The 17,460-nt window shown below is 33.2% G+C and overlaps 1 protein-coding gene across 1 annotated transcript; it reads right to left on the bottom strand.

Moving 5' to 3' along the window:
* Window positions 1–14,809: 14,809 nt before the first annotated feature.
* Window positions 14,810–16,878, bottom strand: LOC127791344 (uncharacterized). Its single transcript, XM_052321146.1, has 2 exons — window positions 16,081–16,878; window positions 14,810–15,969 (listed from the first exon to the last, which is right to left on the bottom strand). Exons 1-2 carry the CDS (start codon window positions 16,867–16,869, stop codon window positions 15,085–15,087), a joined length of 1,674 nt encoding a protein of 557 aa, XP_052177106.1. The 5' UTR covers window positions 16,870–16,878; the 3' UTR covers window positions 14,810–15,084.
* Between the last annotated feature and the right edge of the window lie 582 nt (window positions 16,879–17,460).

Raw genomic sequence — 17,460 nt, 5'->3', positions numbered from 1 at the left:
GATTGTGGGACGAAGGGACTATATGAGTGCGGAAATGTTAAGAGAGCAGAGAAGAGGACATTCTGAATATATATATATATATATGTGCTCAAACCCAAAATGACCTTTATAATATTAGTTAAATAGTATTTTAATTTATGTTCATTTTTATCTTTTCAGTTTTATATTTATTTTAGGGTTTTAGGAGTGCTAATATATAGTATTTAAACATATTCTCCTCTTCATTAATTTAATGTCAGCTTTAAATGGAATTATTCTGAGTTGTTATTCCAAATTGGTGGTGGATTTCACTTCTTGTTATTCCTTGTCTCTGGAAATCCTCTGCTTGGTGCTGCATCAATGTTCTGCTTGGTTCTGCATCAATATATATAAATATGTCTTATGCCCGACGGGTCTTCGCGAAGACTTAAAACAAAGTTTAAGTCTTTGTGATCTGACTCATCCTCAAAGTGGAAAAGTCAATTAATGGTTTTAGAAAGTTTTATTAATAATAATAATTATTACTAATGTAATTATTTATTTTAGATTTTTTTTTTTTGTATTCCCAACAAAATATGTGAATAAGTTTATGCAATAAATATTTTTTTCTATTACAATTCATAGTAATATATATTGATAATAATAATGAATCATATTATCCAACTGATGGTTTCTCCCCTGCGGCTCAAATTCCAATGTACCTAGAAACCTTATCTTCTGGAATGAACAAAAGAGTCATGCTATTTGTACAGAACTTATATTACAGAAATATTTACAAAAGAATCAAAAGAGTAATGCTATTCGGCCCATCACAATGCCATCCGAAGTGCCACCCAAGAGAAAATTACAAATTTAGCCATTGAATCAATTACTAATATACCCTCAATTCACCTTTCCTCCCTCTCAGTTTCTTCTCTCCCACTCCTCTCATTCTCTTGACCCTTCCTCTCATTCCTTTCTGTGTGTGTCTCTCTCTCTCTCTCTCACGCGCTCCATTTCCCTCTTCCCCTTCCGATTGTGTCTCTCTCTTGCCCGTGCATCATCTTCTTTATATCTTAAGTTCTCTTTGCATTAGATTGACAAATTGATTCCATAGGGATTTATTTGTAGAACCAAAACATAATGTCCATAGATTTGAACTCTTAAAACATTCTTGTTATAAAGCTTAGAAGCAATGATATATCTTTTTGACCTCTTTTAAATTTTTCTTCCAGACTAAACTTGCTAGAACTTCCATACCATGACTTAGGGGCTTGTTTTAAACAATATACTTCCTTTGAAAATTTGAACATATGATCCTTTCATTGAGAATTCTCAAAACCAAGAGAATTTATCTACATATACTTCCTCATTTTTAACCGTTCAAAAATGCACTTTTAATATTCATTTGAAATAGCTTAAACTTCTTATGACATGCACATGCCAATAATATTCTCAATGCTTCTAACTTAGCTATGAGGGCATAAGACTCATTATACTTTATTCATTTTTCTTGATTGTACCCTTTAGCTACTAATCTAGATTTAATTCTAATTTTGTTTATAAGACCCTTTTGGTTAGTATGATTGGGTGATCCTTAGGTCTTGGAACCAATTGCATACACCACTTCTTTCAAATTTATTTAGCCCTTCTTGCATAGTCATAAACCAATTTTCATCCATTAGAGCTTCCTAAATATTCTTGGGTTCTATTTGAGAAATAAAGCAACACATTTTCTCATTTATAACCATTTAAAGATGCACTCTTAACATTCTTTATGTAGCTTAAAGGATTTGTGGCATGCAATTCCAACAACATTTTTATGGATTCTAGTCTTGCTATGGGAGCATAGGTTTCATTTTGATCTTCCCCTTTTTACTTGACTATACTACTAATCTAGCTTTATTCCTCTTTCATCCATTTTGTTCCTAAACACGCATTTGGTGTGAGAATAGTAAAAAGAATTTCCATAACAGAGGATTGAATTTGGAAAAATAAAAATCTCTTTTTCAAAAACTCTTTTTCAAATGAAAGGATGTCACCGGTGAAGGCCACGGCTTTGTTAAACCTCAAGACCTTGAAATGGCACGATGAGGTATCAACCGTGTAAAGACAATCCCTTTTTGCAAGTAATAAACCTAGATTTGAAATGCATAGAGATAAGTTTTGAAATATAGATAAGAAGATTTTGAAATAGAAGTTTTGTTTATGATGTTTCTATTTGAGATAAGAAAGTTGCAAATTGACATTCATTCTAAATAAATGATCTAGTTCTTATTTCTTTAAAAAGATCTTCTATGATCTCATTACCTTGCACATATTTCTCTTAGAAATGATGATTCTCTTTCTTCATAAGATATATTAGCATATTATCCTTTGATAGATTTGATTCCTTTTGATCTAATAAGAATTTTTCAGATCTTTATCCTAATTCTTCATCACCACCTTCCATAGGTTTTGGAAATTCAACACTTACATAATTAACTATAATTGGAATAGATTCTTCTACCGTTAGAGTCATATTATTAAATACTCTATGCTTTATTTTGAGTAGAATATCCTAAGAAAATTCCTTGCTCACTCTTACCATCAAATTTGTCTAGAGTATCTTCACCATTGTTAAGCATAAAATATGTACTATCAAAAACATGAAAATATGAAATATTTGGTTTCCTTTCTCTATATAACTCATAGGGGTTTTCTTTAAGATAGGCTTTATTGAAATCATATTCAACATATAGCATGAGGTGTTAATGGCTTAGACTAAAAAAGAATTTTATCACATAACACAATTCTAGCCATTTCTTGTAAAGATCTATTTTTCTTTTCAAGTACCTCATTTTGTTCTAGCACTAGAAAATTATTATCAATACCATTTTCATCACAATAGTGCTTGAATTGTTCATTTCAAAATATTCCCATGTTCACTTTCTAATTTTTGAAATACACATACTTTTATCTTTTGAAAATATTTCAAATGGGCTAAATATTTCACTTTTAGATACAAGACATATTTCCCAAGTTACCTAGAATAGTCATCTACAATGACACGGATAAAATGTTTTTCACTTTAGGCTTTTGGGTTCTCATAGGTCCAATAAGATCTAAATAGATTGAGATTAGAGACCTAGAGGTTGAGATTTTATTTGAAGGCTTAAATGATATACTTATTTGTTAGCCTTTCATGCATGCCTCACAAATATTTTTCATATTTAAGCTTTAGGCAATTTCTCAACAAGATCATGTTTGGATAGATTATAGAAGCATATTTATATTTGCATGACTTAGTTCATTATTCCATAGATAAATAGATGAGAGATGAATGATATTAGGCATTTCTCTTATACTAGATGAGAATAAGTCTATGCACAATTTCTATCCAGTTTCTTATAATCTTTATTTCCTTTGTTTTGAGACAAAATACTTCACATAAATTGACATTAAAGCATACTGTATGTCTCATTTGTTTTTATGCATGTAACCTTACAAGAATTAGCATCAATGCATTTATTATGATTCATATCACATAATCGGTAACAATGATCAAGATATGTTTAAGGCCATTTACCACAAACACATTTTTCAGCACATATCAACAAATGTTATTCTCCCCCTTAGTCAATGCATATATCACAACACTATAATTCTCTCTTAATTTTAGAAATCAATATAAGTTTTTAACAAAATCATAAAGCCACACTTATAACTCAAGATCATCAAAACTTATAAACAGAGAGTTTAGGGAAAGAAATATACCACCAAGGATGAAATTCAAATATCTCTTACTCTTGGTTGGTAAAATGAGAATCTATTGGAGTTGATTTTCTCCTTCATCCCCCTTTTCTTTCATGCTTGATTCATCCGCAAGGATTTCACTTTAAATTTCATTTGGATGTCAAGCAACCTGCACAAATAACTATCCACAAGCCTTTGGTGCCCAAACCACCTTGGGATCACCATTGTTAACATAGAAGGTTCTCTTTGGAACCCAAATTTGTTTAAACCTATGTGGACTATTTCTTTCAAAGCCTTTGTTTCTAAATTGATACCAATAGCTAGAATGTGAAGCAAATGATTTTTGTTTCCTTTTTATGACGATTGTTTGCTTCTTATCCTTATGCACATTCCTCTTAAAATGAGAGTTTTTAGGTATCAAAACATGCTCGGATCCTTGAGGTTTAATATTGGAAACAGTAAACACCTTAGTTCCCTTAGGAATCCATTTCAAATTAAGACCACTAGTTGATTTCCTTTCAAAAGGACAACAAAATGCAATGTGGCCTTTCTTGCAACAATAAAAACATTTAATATCATGAGAGGTGTGTAAAGGTGAGCTTTTGACATTAGCTTTTTGACTAATAAAATTTTGAACCCCTATTTCATGATCACAAGAATTTGAAATCTCCTCTTTTAAAATGGATTTCTCATTTAATGCACTGTTCGAGGATTTCAATTCAAATTCTTCCAAAAAATTTTCCTTTAAAAATTCTGTATTGGAAGTAATCAAATATTCATTATTAGATTTTAAAACTTCCAATTCTTTTGACAATAAGTCTAATTTATTTTGAATAGTTTTATTTTTCAAACATAGCTTTTCAAAATTTTTATATAAATCCTTCAAAGCATTCAACAACTCTTTATTTGTAAAAGAATCATGGTCATTATTTTTAGCATTCAAAGAACCAGACTCATGATCATTTTCAGTATCATTACAATCATTAAAATCGACAGTAGAAGTAGAGGTTACCTCCTCTTCTTCATTTGTCATGAGGCACGTGTTTGAGCTTTCTTCACTAGAGGTATGGGAACTTTCTTTCTCCTCTATTTGTTGATGATTCAATTGATTTTTAACCTGTAAATTTTCATCAACATGCTCACAAGACTTGTCAGAGAGATATAATGAATCAAGAGTACTCAATATCTCTTTAGCACTAGAGTACTTAGAAATTTTTGCATAAACATCTTCAAGTAAAGCTTGATGCAAAATTTTCATAGCTTTGAAATTTAAAACAAAACTGTTTTTATCATCTTCACTCCAAACGGATTTTGGTTTTGAAACAAATCATTTTTCTACAATATACCACAAATTAAAATCAATAGATTGCAAGTAAATACAAATCTTTTTTCTCCAAAAATCATAATAAGAACCATCAAAATAAAGTGCGACATTAGTAGGATACCCTTCCTTAAGAGCCATGGATCTCTCCTTAGGTTGTTAGACCTTGAAACAAGGAGTTAGGCTCTGATACCAATTGTTAGAACGGGAGATGCTATGGCACACACCAAGAGGGGGGTGAATTGGTATTATTAAAAGCTTGGTAGAAACTTGAAAACTTTTTGTCCCAATTGAGGTTTTAGTGACTTAAAACATAGAACATATGAGATAATAAATGTAAAGCAAGAAGAATAAAAGACACAAAGGATTTATAGTGGTTCGGCTTAAACCAAGCCTAATCCACTACCTTAGCTCCCACTAAGGATTTTAAACCAATTCACTAAAACCTCATACTTACACAAGTAGGCCCTCTAGCTACACAAGCTAGGAAATACAACCTCCCAATTTAATGGGCCCTCTAGCTACTGTTAGGAAAAATACAACCTCCCAATTTAATGGGTCCTCTAGCTATTGCTAGGAAAAATACAAACAATCGAATAGAGAATCTAAGAGTACAACTCTTAGTTACAATGATCTCTCAAAAATGATACAAGGCTTGAAGTAAATAATTACAAGTGAAGATCGAAGCCTTGAAGAGATAAAATTAAAGCACAGACGATTTTAAATACAAATGAGAATAACAATAAGCTCAAATAATTTCATTCCCATCCATTAGCCTTCTCTTGATCATCTATGACATGTATATATAAGTGTCCCACAAAGTTGAAGAGAAATATAGCCGTTTGGAGCCGTTGGGATTTGAAAAAATAGCCGTTGGAGCTTTCTGCAAAAAGAAATAGTCGACAGAAGAAATGTATAGTTGACTATTTTTACAAGTAAAGCAAGAAATAGTCGATAGACAAAACGAATAGTCGACTATCTTATAACACAAATTTTCAATAGTCGACAGACACATTCCAATAGTCGATAGATGCAAAAATGTGAAGAAAATTTTGAAACTTATAAACAAAAATAGTCGACAGACCAAAAGGGATAGTCGACTATCCTTACTCGATAGTCGACAGATGCTAAAATAGTCAACAGATGCCTTGAATAGTCGATAGAACAACCAAAATAGTCGACTATTTTGAGGCATAGTCAACAGAATGAAAAACATAGTCGACTATCCTTTTGAAAATATTGAAAATTTATCAAATCCTCATTTGATTCTTTTGAATCCTCATTTTGATTATTTTGAAAGCAAGTTGAGATCATCAAAAGTATATTTTGAAACAAATCACTCTCAACAAGCAAGTTTTTCAAATCACTCTCAACCATACTCAATATTTCTTCTATATACATTTTCATAACTTTGCTTCAAGGAGATTTGTTTTTCACAAACTTATCCATAAATATTTACTCATAAAGATTTAGAGATTGATTTTTATATAGTCATTATCAAAACCACTATTTTATTATCAAGAGTAAAATATCAGTTTTTGGGTATGTTGGTCGATGGAGCCTTGGGTATCGGGTGGTTACCTCTGATCGTCGGAAACCACCGGCAACGGTGGCCGGAGGTGACTGGCAGTGTATTTTTAACTTTGGCCGAAAATTAAAAATCAGATTTACTAAAATAATCTAACCGTTAAATTTGTTCTATTTTTTTGTATGTTAACTCTCTTGACTTGATGTTTCTAATTGTAGGTTCTAATCGTGGAAAGTTTCGGCCGACGGTGGTTGGTGGCGGCGATTCTAATTGTATATACATATATATATATATTTATATATATTTACATATTCTCTTTTGTAATAAATTTAATTTATATTGTAAACGTTGATATTTAATTATGAATTTGTATTGGAGATGTTGAAGTTAATATTGAATTTGTATTGAATTTGTGATCTTTGAATAAAGATTAAGATTAAATTGAACTGGTTGGAATTTAAATATTAATAAATTGAATTAGTTTGTATTTATTTTGTGAATTTTTGAATTGAAATTAGTCAGTTTATGAAATGGTAAGCACTTGTTGTTAATTTTATTTGAATTTAGATATTTATTAATGTGTATATATTTTAAATCTATATTAAATAAAATTTAAAAAAATAATCGAATGTGGTACATAGAGATTAAGTTGTATTTTTTTAATTTTTTTTAACCAAATGGAGAAACAGACGAGGGATACTATCAGCTTGTCCAAAAATTTGTTCATTTGAGTTTGGCTTTACTTTAATTTATCAAATTATGCATTTCTTTTGATTCGAATTTTTATTTAGTATTAAATTTATAAATTATATATAGAGAGAGTTAGCACTATTAAATCATGAAAGATAAAGGAGGAAAGATATTTTTTAAATAAATAATGGAGCTACCAACTCATGCCTCACTTTCATGGTAGATTACCTTTCATGGTAGAATAATCGGTTGGTTTATTTTTTATAAATACTTCTTTTGTTTTGATAAATTAAAAATAATGAATTAAAAACATCTTTTTTTTGTTTAAAGTAAGTAGATTAGGAAATTATTTTTTTTAAAAAAAAAAATAAGATGAATCCACGCCCCGATGGGTGAATATGGATGAGACCATGTTAAGTGAATTATTTTTTTCTTTTACGAACAAGAATTTAATTTAATTTTTAATAAAAGGTGATACATTTTAAGTATTAATTTACTTTCTGATTATTACATCATTTACATAAAAACCAGTTTCTCCGTATAAGCAACTTTCACATTATTAAATAAATTTAAATTTAAATTTATACATATTAATAAATTTAAATTTGATATTAGATTAATTTAAATTTTATTTAATATAAATTTAAAATATATATACACATTAATAACTATTTAAATTCAAATAAAATTAACAATTACTTACCATTCAATTCTTAAATAAACTTAATAATTTCAATTCAATTCAAAGAGTCACAAAATAAATACAAATTAATTTAATTTATTAATATTAAAATTTTAACCAATTCAATTTAATTTTAATCTTCATTCAAAAATCAAAAATTCAATATTAACTTCAACATCTCCAATACAAATTCATAATTAAATATCAATGTTTACATTATAAATTAAACTAATTACAAAAGAGAATATGTAAATATATATAAATATATATATACAGTCAAAACCGCCGCTGCCAACGTTGCCGGCAACCACCGCCGGCCGAATCTTTCCACGATCAGAACCTACGATTAGAAACACCAAGTCAAGAGAGTTAACATACAAAAAAATGGAACAAATTTAACGGTTAGATTTTAGTAGATCTGATTTTTAATTTTCAGCCAAACTTAAAAATACACTGCCAACCACCACCGACCACCGTAGCCGGTGGTTTCCGACGATCAGAGGCAACCACCCGACACCCAAGGCCCCATCGACCAACATACCAAAAAACTAGCAAGATCCAACGGCCGAAACTCCGTAGATCTGAGCTTGAAGTTTCGGACAAACCAAGTAACGTGTGTATATCTTTGCTGATAAAACTAAAGACTTACCTCTTTGTAAATCAGGGCTGGAACGAGCCCAAGGGACGCTGGAGACGCTGTCGCACGGGGTTGGAGAGAAAGAGATGGTCGAAATGAGCTTAAGGGATGTCGGAGGCAAGGTCGAACGCGCGCGAGAGAGAGAGAGATGGCCTGAACTAAAGGGAGGAATGAACCTACTCGAAAGGGGAATGTGAGAGAGAGAGAAAGAGAAGGCTAAAATGAGAGGAATGAGGGTCGCGAACAAAGAATGTGAGAGGGAGAGAGAAAGAGAGAGAAAGAAAGGCATTTGAATTTTAAAACTTTTGCTACCCTCTCATCTCGCTGTATCATTCGAGATATCGCGATATTTTGATACAAAATATCATGATATCTCAAAGATGGCACTTCGAATGGCACTTTAGTGGGCCGAATAGCATTACTCAGAATCAAAATATCCATTTTGCTCCTACAATTAATGACCCAAATGCCCAAAGCATCTCTCTCTCCCTTCTCTCTCTCCCTCTGTCTCTCTCTCGTTCTCCTTCTCACACCATCGGCCCTAGCGACGGAAGCAGCAGCGACAAGCGACGGCGAGGCGAGGCTGCAAGGCGGCCGAGGTGACGCGATGAGGCGACAGAGGCGATGGGGTGAGGCGACAGAGGTTGCAGCGGCAAGACGAGGCAGTGGTGAAAACAAGCGGTGGCAAAGAATGGCGACAGATGAGATTGCAGTGGCAAGGGAAGGGGGGAGGGAGAAGGGGATGAACAGGGATCAAAATATCAGAATATATTATTCTTGTAAGTATTCTGTAAAACTTTTTTTTAGTACAAATAACATTTTTCTGGACAAAATTAGACACTGGTGGGAAGTCGCGAAGGCATTGGCTGCCAATTCAATTATTTATAGAATAAAGGGTGGCCCCACCAGTCAGTCTCAGAGTTCCGACATTCCAATCATGGGTGAAATAGAGTTCGTGTGTAAAAGATATATTAAAATACACAACAACATAGAAGAATGTCTGAATTAAAAGACGGTAAAATATATTTTTTAATTTTTTATTTAAATATTTTTTATTTATACATGTAATTTTTTATTATTTTAATTATTTTTTAAAATTATATAATTTTGAGTCAATTATATTTTTAATTTTTTTTATTGTAATTACATTCTTAAACTATATATCTATCATAAATAATACATGTATAATTTTTGGGTTTAGGGTTAGATAGAAATTACGTGGTTATTGCGTGATTAGTGGTAAAAGTTTATGTGGTGAATGCCCAATAAAATAAAAAAGAAGACAGAGAAGGGAAATGGAAGGAAAGAAATATATAGAAGCAAGGCAATGCAAGAGCAAATGGGCAGTAGTTAAAGGTAAGAGGAGAGGCCAAAAAGAAAGAAAGAAAGAAAGTTGGTAGTTTAAATTAATAAAATTATACCTCTAATACTTTATTAATATCTTCGATGATTACATTAATATTTTATTGAAACTACTAATTTTGTTTCTTCAAAATTAATGGCTTTACTTATTTTGCTAGAAATGATCATGTACTAGATAATAATAAATTATTAGGCTCTGACCGCCACCACTGTGCTTTTGGTTTATTAAGAGCATCTTGGCGCTCTCCAACAGTATTTTACACTAAATTCTTCGATACTAAATTAATGTTGTCTTCAATGTACTAACACTAAATTGATGCAAAGAGAATCTTTAAAAAATATTTTATAAATAAATATTAATTTATTTATTTAACTTAACATAATATTATTAAAAATAATTAGTCACACTTTATAAAAGAATTAAAAAATTACTCTCATAATTTTTTTTAAATTTTTTATAAAATATGTTATTCTAATTAATTTTCTTACTAATTTTTTAATTAATTATTTTTATCAAACTAATTGTTTATCCATCTCATTTTTTTCAACTAATATTTTAAATCAAATAAACTATTTTTTCCATAAATATTTTTTTCACTTAATATTTTAACTAATTTTCTCATTTTCTTTTATCTACATATTTTTTTCACTTATTTCACAACTAACTTTGCTACATAACACTATCTAACTTTTATCCAACGTATGATAACCTACCTTTCATTATATTTTGTTTTTATTATAAAAAATAATACACTACCATTTATTTTATCATCAATCTTCCACGAAAGTAAAAAGAATCTATTTTACATTTATCTTTCAAATGAGTTTCAAAGTCGGATCATCTTATATGTCCTCTTCATCTTCATCTTCGCCTTCAAATCCTGAAGATGAACTCGATCTAATTGTAACAATTTACGCACAAATCCAATCGGTTAATGCACAACAAGCGTTTAATCCATGTTGTTGTTGTTTTTTTATTTTAAACTTTTTTTTCTATTTTTATCATGTATTTTTAATTTAAGTTAATAGAAATGTTATTGTTTTTTATTATATTATTGAATTTTTGCATTAAGAATATTTTCTTTCTATCAAGTAATTATTGAAATACAAAATATCCCAATTTGCATTTCTTGACCTCGAGCATGCTCCTTTAGCCCCTTAATTAATTCTCAGAATTTTTTTTTGAAAGCTTTTCTCATTATTTTATATTTTTTCTCTTATTTTCTCTATTTTCTTCTTCTTTTTCCACCTTCCTCCCTCTTCTTGCACACGAGCTGCATGCCTTACCGCCACATGTAGCACCGTCCTCGCTGGCTATCGCCATGGCCACCACTAGCCTCCCTACATTGTCACCGCTTCTCGTCGGTCGAACTAAGCCGCCGTCACACCACCGCGGTTGCTGCCCGTTGCCATGGTTGCTTGCTGCTTGCAATCGTTGCTCATGGCCATGGCTGCTGCCTTCAGTCACCACCGTTGGGCTCACTTTAATCTCCTTCTGCACTCTCTCCTCTCACAGTCTTCTCATTTCCTTCTCCCATAATTTTTTTTTTCACTTCATATTTCAACTAATTTTCTCATCTTCTTTTATCCACATTTTTTGACTTATTTTAAACATTTTAAAATATATTAAAAATATTCAATATTATACTATTTTACAGATCTCAATAAAATATTTTCAACGGTATATATTTTTTTATAACAATTTAATTTGTATTTATAATTATTAATCAAAATATACAAATATAATAAAGGTAATAAAGGATATAAAGAGAAGAATTTATTTTAAAGTTATAACAAGAGAGGAAAAATTGAAAATAAAACCAAAAAAACCAATTTGATGTGGGGCACAAACTTTAAATTGGTGCCAGCACCAATTTGGTGTTAAGTTGGGGATGCTCTTACAAGGTCTATTGCTGCATCTGAATTAATTTGATGCAGGTAGAGTTATGTTGGTATTATTGTGCCGTATCATACATGATTTTTATAATAATTTTGTATATATATATATATTAATCTCTCGATTTTCTTATGAGCAATAGACAATGTGAGATTTTTAGTTTTGTATTTATTTATTATAAAGAATGAGATGCAAATTTTTTGTATTTAAAAAATAATTAAAATTTTATATAAATAAAAAATAAAATAGAGCTGTAAGCCCTTAAAATATGATCTAAATGCTGGTGGTGACTTGAGGTTAGATTTGGTCTAAATAGTATTTAAGATTTTGAAAAAAACAATGTGATCCCTTCACAAATCTTGTTCCGTGGATTATTATTTAATTTTAATTAAAATTTTAAAAATAATCAAGAAAGGAGAGGAGAGGGGAGAGAGAGAGAGAAACTAACTCCTTACAAAAGTAAGGTCATCAAGAAAGGAGTGGAGACAGGGTCATAAAGGAGGGGTCTGTCTGTCTATAAAAACATATTTTTCATTTCTATAACAAAGCTAAGCAATCTTAAAAGACCGTGACACTTCTTTGTTTTATTTTCTAGTGCGTCCATTTCTATAATAATCCCGGTCGACTGCATCCCGATACCTGCGACGCTAGCTAGATCCACTGCATCATGCACGTGCACTCAACTAGAATAAGGGTGGGCCAGGCCACCAGTCAATCTCAGTTGGAAATGACATATTTTCTATTTTTTATTACCTTCCATTACTAATGTCGTCAACGATCCTACCGTTAAAATTATATTAAAAAGACAAATCGTGAGATGTGTCCGAATGATCAGGGTGATAAAATCTTACCATCATTAATATCATTGAATAAAAAACATGAGGAACCCATCAATTATGTCCATCAGTGCATCATGCACGATCACTGGAGAACCTTGAGTTGCTTGTCGTATTCAGAAAAGCGTACAAGTAAATGAGAATTTGAGCCGCAAAGGAGAAACCATCACTTATGTTCGGTTTACAAGCAAGTTATATAACGGAGGTATGAATTTTCGAGTTATAGAACAAATCTAAAAGTGTTGGGCTAGGTTACCTCCTTCGTAGAAATGCTTCATTAATTTTTACTTAATCATTAATTAAGTAAAATAAAGTTCATATGAGTTAGATATGGAAGACACTTTTCCCCCTCTATTAGCATGTATCAATGAAAAAAGAAAAAATTAAAGTTGGAAAGATGCCCTTAATATATAAAATGTCAATTAAACCCTCAAATATAATGATTATTTTGCCCCTTTCAATTATAGAACATGTAGGTGAGAAAGTGCAAAGACATTGGCTACTAATTGTTGGAGGAAAATGAATAACCGACGAATGAAAAAGCAAATAGCAGGAAAAAGAAGTATATGTGTCTGCATGCACGTGTTCATTGTATGTATATATATGTGTACATGCGCATTTATATATGTGTGTCTATGTATGTTTGTGTTTGCATGTGTATGTATATATGTATATGTATGCATATATATGTGTATTTATATACATAAAAATAAATATATATTTGGTTATATATATTTATATTTATGTAAAAACAGGGCCGGTTGAAGGGATAGGCTGGTGAGGTAATTGCCTAGGACACAACTACTTCAACTTAATAAATAATTATTTTAATTTATTAATTTTTAATTTTTCATTAAGGAGTTGGACCCTAAATTAATGATGGCTTAGGACCCTCTAAGTCCTTTAGCTGGTCCTGTGTAAAGATGTTTTGATGAAAGAAAGTATAAATTTATTTGGATTTAGGTATTATAGTATATATAATAATATTTCTTTATTTTTAAATATTATTTTTTTAAAAAATAATTTGTTCATTTATTTTTTTAAATAATATATTTTTTCTTTGTTTTTTAAATAACTCTTTTACTTATTATTCTCGATTTAACCACTTTTGATTTGGGCTTCTTTCGGCTTATTGGGCCTATTAGCAGTCTTAAAAATAAATTAAGCCTATCTTAGGCCCAACCCAAATATTTGTATTTCTTATTGGGTCTAACTTAAAATCAATCCCTCTTTGTAAATATTTGGGATCTACTAAGCTCACTATGAATTTGTTTTGACTGAATTCACAGGTGGCCCACTAATGTTTAATATCCCACTCCCCGGGTGGCTATTGTTAGAGCATTCAATGTTTAATGCCAAATTTGACACTATTTAAGTGTATTTAAGTCTACTACACCAAATTGATGAACATCAATTTTTTTGGCTCAACGCGAAATTAGTACAAAAAAACATCTTCAAAAATATTTTATAAATAACTGTTTAACTAATATTAATTAATTTTTAAACATAAAATTTTATTATTAAAAATAATTAGTCACATTTTATAAAAAAATTAATAATTACTCTAATATTTTTTTTACAAAATATCTTATTCTATATAAAGTATATATATAATAACTATATAAAGTGTTTTATTTTTAAGTATACAAAATATTTTATAAGTCATGTTTTTTTTAAAACTTTTTTTCTATTTTTATCATGTATTTTATAATTTAAGTTAATAGAAATGTTATTGCTTTTTATTATATTATTGAGTTTTTGTATTAAGAATATTATCTTTCTATCAAGTAATTATTGAAATAATAATTTTTAATATACATAAACAAAGTTAGCTCATTTTATATTAACATGGTATTTATAACATATATTAAAAATCTTAAAATATATTTAATATTATACTCATTTTATAATCTCAATAAATCATTTTTAACCGTATACATACTTATTATAATTTTATTTATATTTTTAATTATTAATTAAAATATATAAATATAATAAAAGTAATAAATGATATAAAGAGAATAATTTATTTTAGAGTTATAACAAAAGGAACAAAATTAAAAAATAAATTTAATATTAAGTGAATAGTATAACACCAACACCGTAATTGGTGTATTTTGACCAATTTAGTATTAGATTGCACCGTAATTTGATCTTGGGTTGGAAATGCTCTTGGACTTTGTGCATTATTCGATGCTTTAGGCTTTAGCCAAAAAAAAAAAAAAAAAAACCACTAAATGCACGAACTGTGAAACTTTTCGTCGTCAGTATCTTATTGGGATGAAAATATGCCATAGTGATTTACTAATTAGCTCGTCGTCGTCAGTTTCTTTCGTGGTGCATGGCGGTGCTATACATGATTCCGACAGTGGCCGCGTCACAGTTTGTACTTGCAGAGCCTGCCACGGCGCTGCCGGAAGCCACCTCCCTTAGCTGCACTACCCCATTTGCCCCGTCACAGTTTGTACTTGCAGAGCCTGCCCCGCCTCCGCCGTCGCCGGATCGGCCTGCTCTCTGAACTTCCTGGGTATAAGCACCAAAACCAGCGAGACAACGCACCCAAACAGAGTTGCAGCAGTGATGACAATGAAAGCCTTCTTGTAACACTCCACGCCAGTGCACGTCAGCTCCTCTCCGGTGAGCCTTTTCAGCCCCTTGGCATCCATTTGCTTCAGAGCTTCCTGGTCGTAAAGCCGGCCGGCAACCTTCACGTTGAGAATGTACATTCCAACCAGGCTTGCCAGGGCGCCAAAATAATACAGAGTGGAGTGGTATTTGAGGTCGAAAATCTCCGATATTATGGCGAAGAGCAGCTGCCATTGAGCTCCGAAGGAGAAGCCAATGATCACGGAGGCAACGTAGAGAGAATTGGGCACGCCGAAGGCGATGAGGAGGTGACCGAAGCAAGAGAGGAGGAGCACGAGCGAGAACATCAGGGGGCGAGGGAATTTGTACTTGGAGAGGAAGGTTTCGGAGGCGAAGCCGGAGACGACCCGACCGAGATATTTCCATATGCTCATGAGGGAGATGAAGGTGGTGGCGGTGGAGGCAGGGTAGCCAAGGGCCAGACCGATTTGGCCGAGGTTGTCTATCGCTGTCAGCGTGCCACCGACGCCGCATGTCGTGGCAACGAAGAGAATTATCATGTGGATGCGGAAGAGTGCTTGTAGGATGGTGTAGTCCTCGCCTCGGTCCTGCGGAAGGAATGCATTGTTCCGACAAGAATCCGTCTTTTTCGAGCTTTTTAGGTCTCCGGCAGGCCGATTCGATCCCTCTGGTTCCACCGGTGGCGGTGGCGGTGGGTTCTCAATGCCTTCTGGTATCTGAGAATTGACGTACTATAAGAAGGGAAAACAATATATATATAGCATTGTTTTGAATCAATATATATATATATATAGCATTGTTTTGAATGAATTAAACCTATATTATACCTGAGAACTCGAGCCATCCAACACTTGTTTGTTGGCCTTCCATGCCTTGGGCTGTTCTTGCATGACGAAGAGAAGAGGCGTGAAGAGAAGAACCAGCACAACTCCGAAGCTGGCGCCATATTCGAACCTAGAGAAGCTGGTCCTATTCTGAACGATAATTCTGAACATGAGGAACCCAGCTAGGCCGACAGAGATGTACCGAAGATTGTAGAAAACCATGACTTCATTCGTTCGGGGAACGGTCTTCATGTTCCGAATGGTCCAAAGGAAAATGAAGGGAAGGGCGGCGGGCAACCAGGCGATGAGCAAGATTAGGGACTTGGAATTGTCGCCGTAGATAGCATGATAAAGCTGTGTCAGAATGGCGCTGCCAATTTCGACGAAGCCTTTCAAGAGGTCCAAAACGATTCCCCGGCCCTCCGGGAAGTTCTCGACGCAGGTGACAAAAGCGCCGTTGTTGAAAAAGGAGTGGGAAGTTGCGCCGACGCAGATGTAGAGACACATTTGCCAGACGCTGGGCTTGGCCAGTTTGCCGGTGATGGCGAGCCAGATCATGAAGTAACCGGAGAAGTTCATGGCGGCACCGATGAGGAGCAGTACCCAGGGCCGGGTGACCTTGTGGATGAGGCCGGATAGAAGGCCAACGTTGCTGCCTACGTCCTTAAAGAAGCTGAGGAGAGTGAGAGTGGTCTGGTCGTAACCCAAGGAAGATTTGACGTGGCTGGAGTTGAGGAGGACCGTGTAGGTGGCTCCCGCGACGGACATGATGAGGAGGGAGGCGAAGACCATGCTCCTCAAATTTCCGGCGGGGCAGGCACATGCTCCAATGAAATGGGCCACGGCCATGATTGTTGGACGAAGGGACTATAAGTGATGAGTGCGGAAATGTTAAGAGAGCAGAAAAGAGGATATGTCAAAAAAATAAATCATGTTCTTTATTTTTCATTTTCACAACTAAATCATCATCATCATCATCCCGAGAAAAGGAAATAGAACAAATTAAAGTAGAAAAAAATATATATAAATATATGTATGTCCACGCAAAAACAGTTTAAATATATGAGCGAGTAAAACAGACAAGAAAATCCCTCCCGTGCGTGACTTAGTGACCTAACGGTTGAATCTCCATAGTTGTAAACTTGAACTTTCGGTGGTGGCCGGTTTCTGTGACCATCGGGTGGGGGGCAACTGGCGGTGGCTCGTTTCTGTGGCCGGCTAGGGGGGGCGATCTGAGGGAAGGTCGACGGCGGTGCAAGCGGAGGGGGCGACGGCGGGCTGTGTTCACGCGTACGGCTTTGGCGGGGGAGACGGCGGGCGACGACGATGGCGCCATTCTCTCTCAAGGCCGAGGCTAGCCGGGTGTGGGCGACAGCGGTGCGA

This window comes from Diospyros lotus, chromosome 15 (assembly GCF_014633365.1).
Source record: "Diospyros lotus cultivar Yz01 chromosome 15, ASM1463336v1, whole genome shotgun sequence".
In the NCBI taxonomy this organism is placed as follows: Eukaryota; Viridiplantae; Streptophyta; class Magnoliopsida; order Ericales; family Ebenaceae; genus Diospyros; species Diospyros lotus.
Note: the sequence above shows the minus strand (reverse complement) of the source record. Positions and strands in the feature narration are given on the sequence as shown.